The following is a 3,238-nucleotide window of genomic DNA, read 5'->3' on the forward strand; positions in this document are numbered from 1 at the left end:
GATAACTACTGAAGCGATATATTGAGTGTACATGCGTTCCAAAAATATTAAATGATTGATTAAGAGAAATTACAATAGCATATAGCATTGCTCTAAAAAATTTACATGGACAATTATAGTCCTTTAGGTAAAATTTCGTATGGAAATAAAAATGTCTTAATTTTGTGAAATAAGATAGAAATTACAATATTAGTTAGGTAAAATATATCTTAAAATTGCCTTGTTATTACTCTCTCTCTCTCTCTCTCTCTCTCTCTCTCTCTCTCTACACACACACACACACACACACACACACACACACCCCTTCCATTCATTCTTGGTTTGTTTCACCGAACGTGCAGATATAGAAAGTACCTTAGGGAAGGAGTTCCAAACGAAGGAAAAGTACCTTAGGTGTTTCTTACATCAAACGCAACATGGAGATGACTAGAGATATTTTGGCACAGCTGCGAATTAAGATAGGATCGTTGACCTCTCAACAGGACGGGGATGAGTGTTGTATCTACAGGGTGCCCAATTCGTTTCGAAAGGTCAGACCGGAAGCCTACACTCCACAACTGATTTCAATAGGTCCTCTTCACCGTGGCGATGAAAGACTAAAGGACATGGAACAGCAAAAATTGAGATATTTCAAAGAGTTTGCTGAACGGGATGGGAAGGGTATGGAGGAAATCCAGTATCTTGTGATGAGCATTCAGGAGAAAGAAGAGAGGATCCGAGCCAGTTATTCAGAGAACTTCAGCGAAATTACAAGCAGTGATTTCATAGAGATGATCCTGTTGGATGCAGTCTTCATCATTGAGTTTTTGAAGGCTTCAAATGATGATGAATGTTGCTACCCAAAGTTTTCGGAAACAAACCACGACAAAAACAGCCATCAATACCGCGCGGGAATGTTGGACAATGGACATTCTAAAAGTATTAAGCCCTGGATGATATTTGACATACGAGAAGACTTGATGCTACTTGAAAACCAACTACCTTTCTTCATTATTAAGGAAATATATGACGAGGCCTGTCGCAAAGAACCAATAGGCATTCCTTTTCTTGATCTTGCTACCGTTTATTTTGGAAAGTACACGTTTTCACAAGGGGTGCAAAACACCGACCCGGATGTAGAGGGAAGCAGGCATTTCACTGATTTACTAAGGAATTTTATGTTGAAGGGATCCATTGAACGAGGTTATAGTTTTAATCCTATCAAGCTGAAATATAATGCCGTCATGCTTAGCGAGGCAGGGGTGAAGTTTCAGGTAACCGAAGACAAATGTTTGGTCAACATAAAATTTGAGGAAGGAGTGTTGAAAATACCACGCTTGGAAGTTGATTACTGCTTCGAACGTTTTGTACGAAATATCATGGCCTTGGAGCTGTGCTTCAAACCGTTTAAAGCTTACATATGCAATTACATTATGTTTATGGACCTTCTTATCGACAGTGCAGAAGACGTGGATTTGCTAGCTGAAAATGGAATTATTCTCAACTGGTTAGGTGACGATGCCGCACTTTCAAATATGATTAACAAGCTTTGCGAAACAATCACGGACACTTATACGTGCTATGATGATATCTGCAGAAAGATGAATGCCCACTATGAGAACCGCTGGAACCATAGAAAGGCAACCTTGAAACTTGTATATTTCCCCAATGTTTGGAGAGGTACGGCAACTGTTGCTGCAGCTATCCTGCTGATCCTCACTTTGATACAGGCTATAAGTTCCGCAAAATCATTAATGCCCACTATGAGAACCGCTGGAACCATAGAAAGGCAACCTTGAAACTTGTATATTTCCCCAATGTTTGGAGAGGTACGGCAACTGTTGCTGCAGCTATCCTGCTGATCCTCACTTTCATACAGGCTATAAGTTCCGCAAAATCATTATTCTAGGATTTTATCTTGCTTAGTTTTATTAATCCTACCTATGATTGATGTGATTGTTATTGTTAATTTCCTTAGAATATTGTTGTTAAACTCTGGGTATGTGTATTTCTGAACTAATAATGTTGTTGCAAATTCTTGTTGTGTTGTCTTAAAATTGAGTTTGTACTTGTTTCTTCTCAAAATTCTCTTCTTTTAAGATCACCTTCAGATTAAATGAAGCTGAAGAGTTAATGCATGATCTCAATTTCAATATCCCCAGTTTGTTGGTGGGAGGAACCACTGTTGGTGGCCTTGAAACACTCGGAGGGGATAAAACACACTGTTTTATTACAAGAAACAAATAGCTTACAAACACAAAAAGCTTAATACACGCCCTCTCTCTTTCTCTCTAGTGTTTCTCTCTACTCTCTCCCACATAATAGCATAAGCTCAGCTTGCTATTTATACACAAATTCAAAACAAGATATTTCAACCTTCAAGTGTGAAGGCGGCTGGCGGCTGTGGCGGCAAACAGCTGGTGGCTGGCGGCTGGCGGCTGGCCGGTTGGTGGCTGGGCGGTGACAGCTGGTGGCTGCCTTCCTTGACCTTCTGGATGGATTGAGTTTAATACAACACAGTTTACCTAACAATGAATTTGACAAAAACCTGAAAATCAAAGGAATGAACAACGACAGAAAGTATATCCACGTCTTTCTACTAAAATCATCAATAAAAGTGAGGAAGTACCTATTATGTCCAGTCGACATAGGCGTAATTGGGCCACACACATCTGTGTGTACTAACTCCAGTGGCCTCTTTGCTCTCCAGTTGACTTCTTTGGCAAAACTGGATCTGTGATGTTTGCTGAGGACACAACTTTCACAGACTTCATCTGGATGATCAATGTGAGGCAAACCTCTGACCATCTTCTTGCTTGCTAGCATCTTCAAGCTCGTGAAATTCAGATGTCCAAGCCTCAGGTGCCAAAGCCATTCTTCACTGTTGGTGATGGCACTCAAACACCTTGCTGCATCATACTGGATGTTCAAAGGAAACATCCTATTCTTGGACATTTTCACATAGGCCATTAATCTCCAATTGTTGTCTCTAATTGTCAGATGACAATTCTTCGAGTAAAAAGTATATCCTCTCTCCAAAAGTTGACCTAAGCTGATCAGGTTCTGCTTTATGGCTGGGACATAATAGACATTGGCGATGTAGCTGGAATCGCCGTTCTTCAACTTGATTGGGATGCTGCCTTTACCTTTGAACGGAACCTTTGAGGTATCTCCAAAAGTAACTAGACCTTGCTTGGTCTCATCTAGATCACTAAATAACTCTCGGTAGCCGCACATGTGATTGCTGGCTCCAGTATCT

General features: G+C 40.4%; 1 protein-coding gene across 1 annotated transcript; it reads left to right on the forward strand.

The window, feature by feature from the left end:
• The first annotated feature begins 291 nt into the window (after positions 1-291).
• Positions 292-2,014, forward strand: LOC18106869 (UPF0481 protein At3g47200). The gene is made up of 2 exons (XM_052448695.1): positions 292-1,624; positions 1,774-2,014. The coding sequence occupies exons 1-2, from the start codon at positions 417-419 to the stop codon at positions 1,886-1,888; spliced, it is 1,323 nt and encodes a 440-aa protein (XP_052304655.1). The 5' UTR covers positions 292-416; the 3' UTR covers positions 1,889-2,014.
• The last annotated feature ends 1,224 nt before the right edge of the window (positions 2,015-3,238 follow it).

Source organism: Populus trichocarpa, chromosome 17, assembly GCF_000002775.5.
Source record: "Populus trichocarpa isolate Nisqually-1 chromosome 17, P.trichocarpa_v4.1, whole genome shotgun sequence".
NCBI classification, from domain to species: Eukaryota; Viridiplantae; Streptophyta; class Magnoliopsida; order Malpighiales; family Salicaceae; genus Populus; species Populus trichocarpa.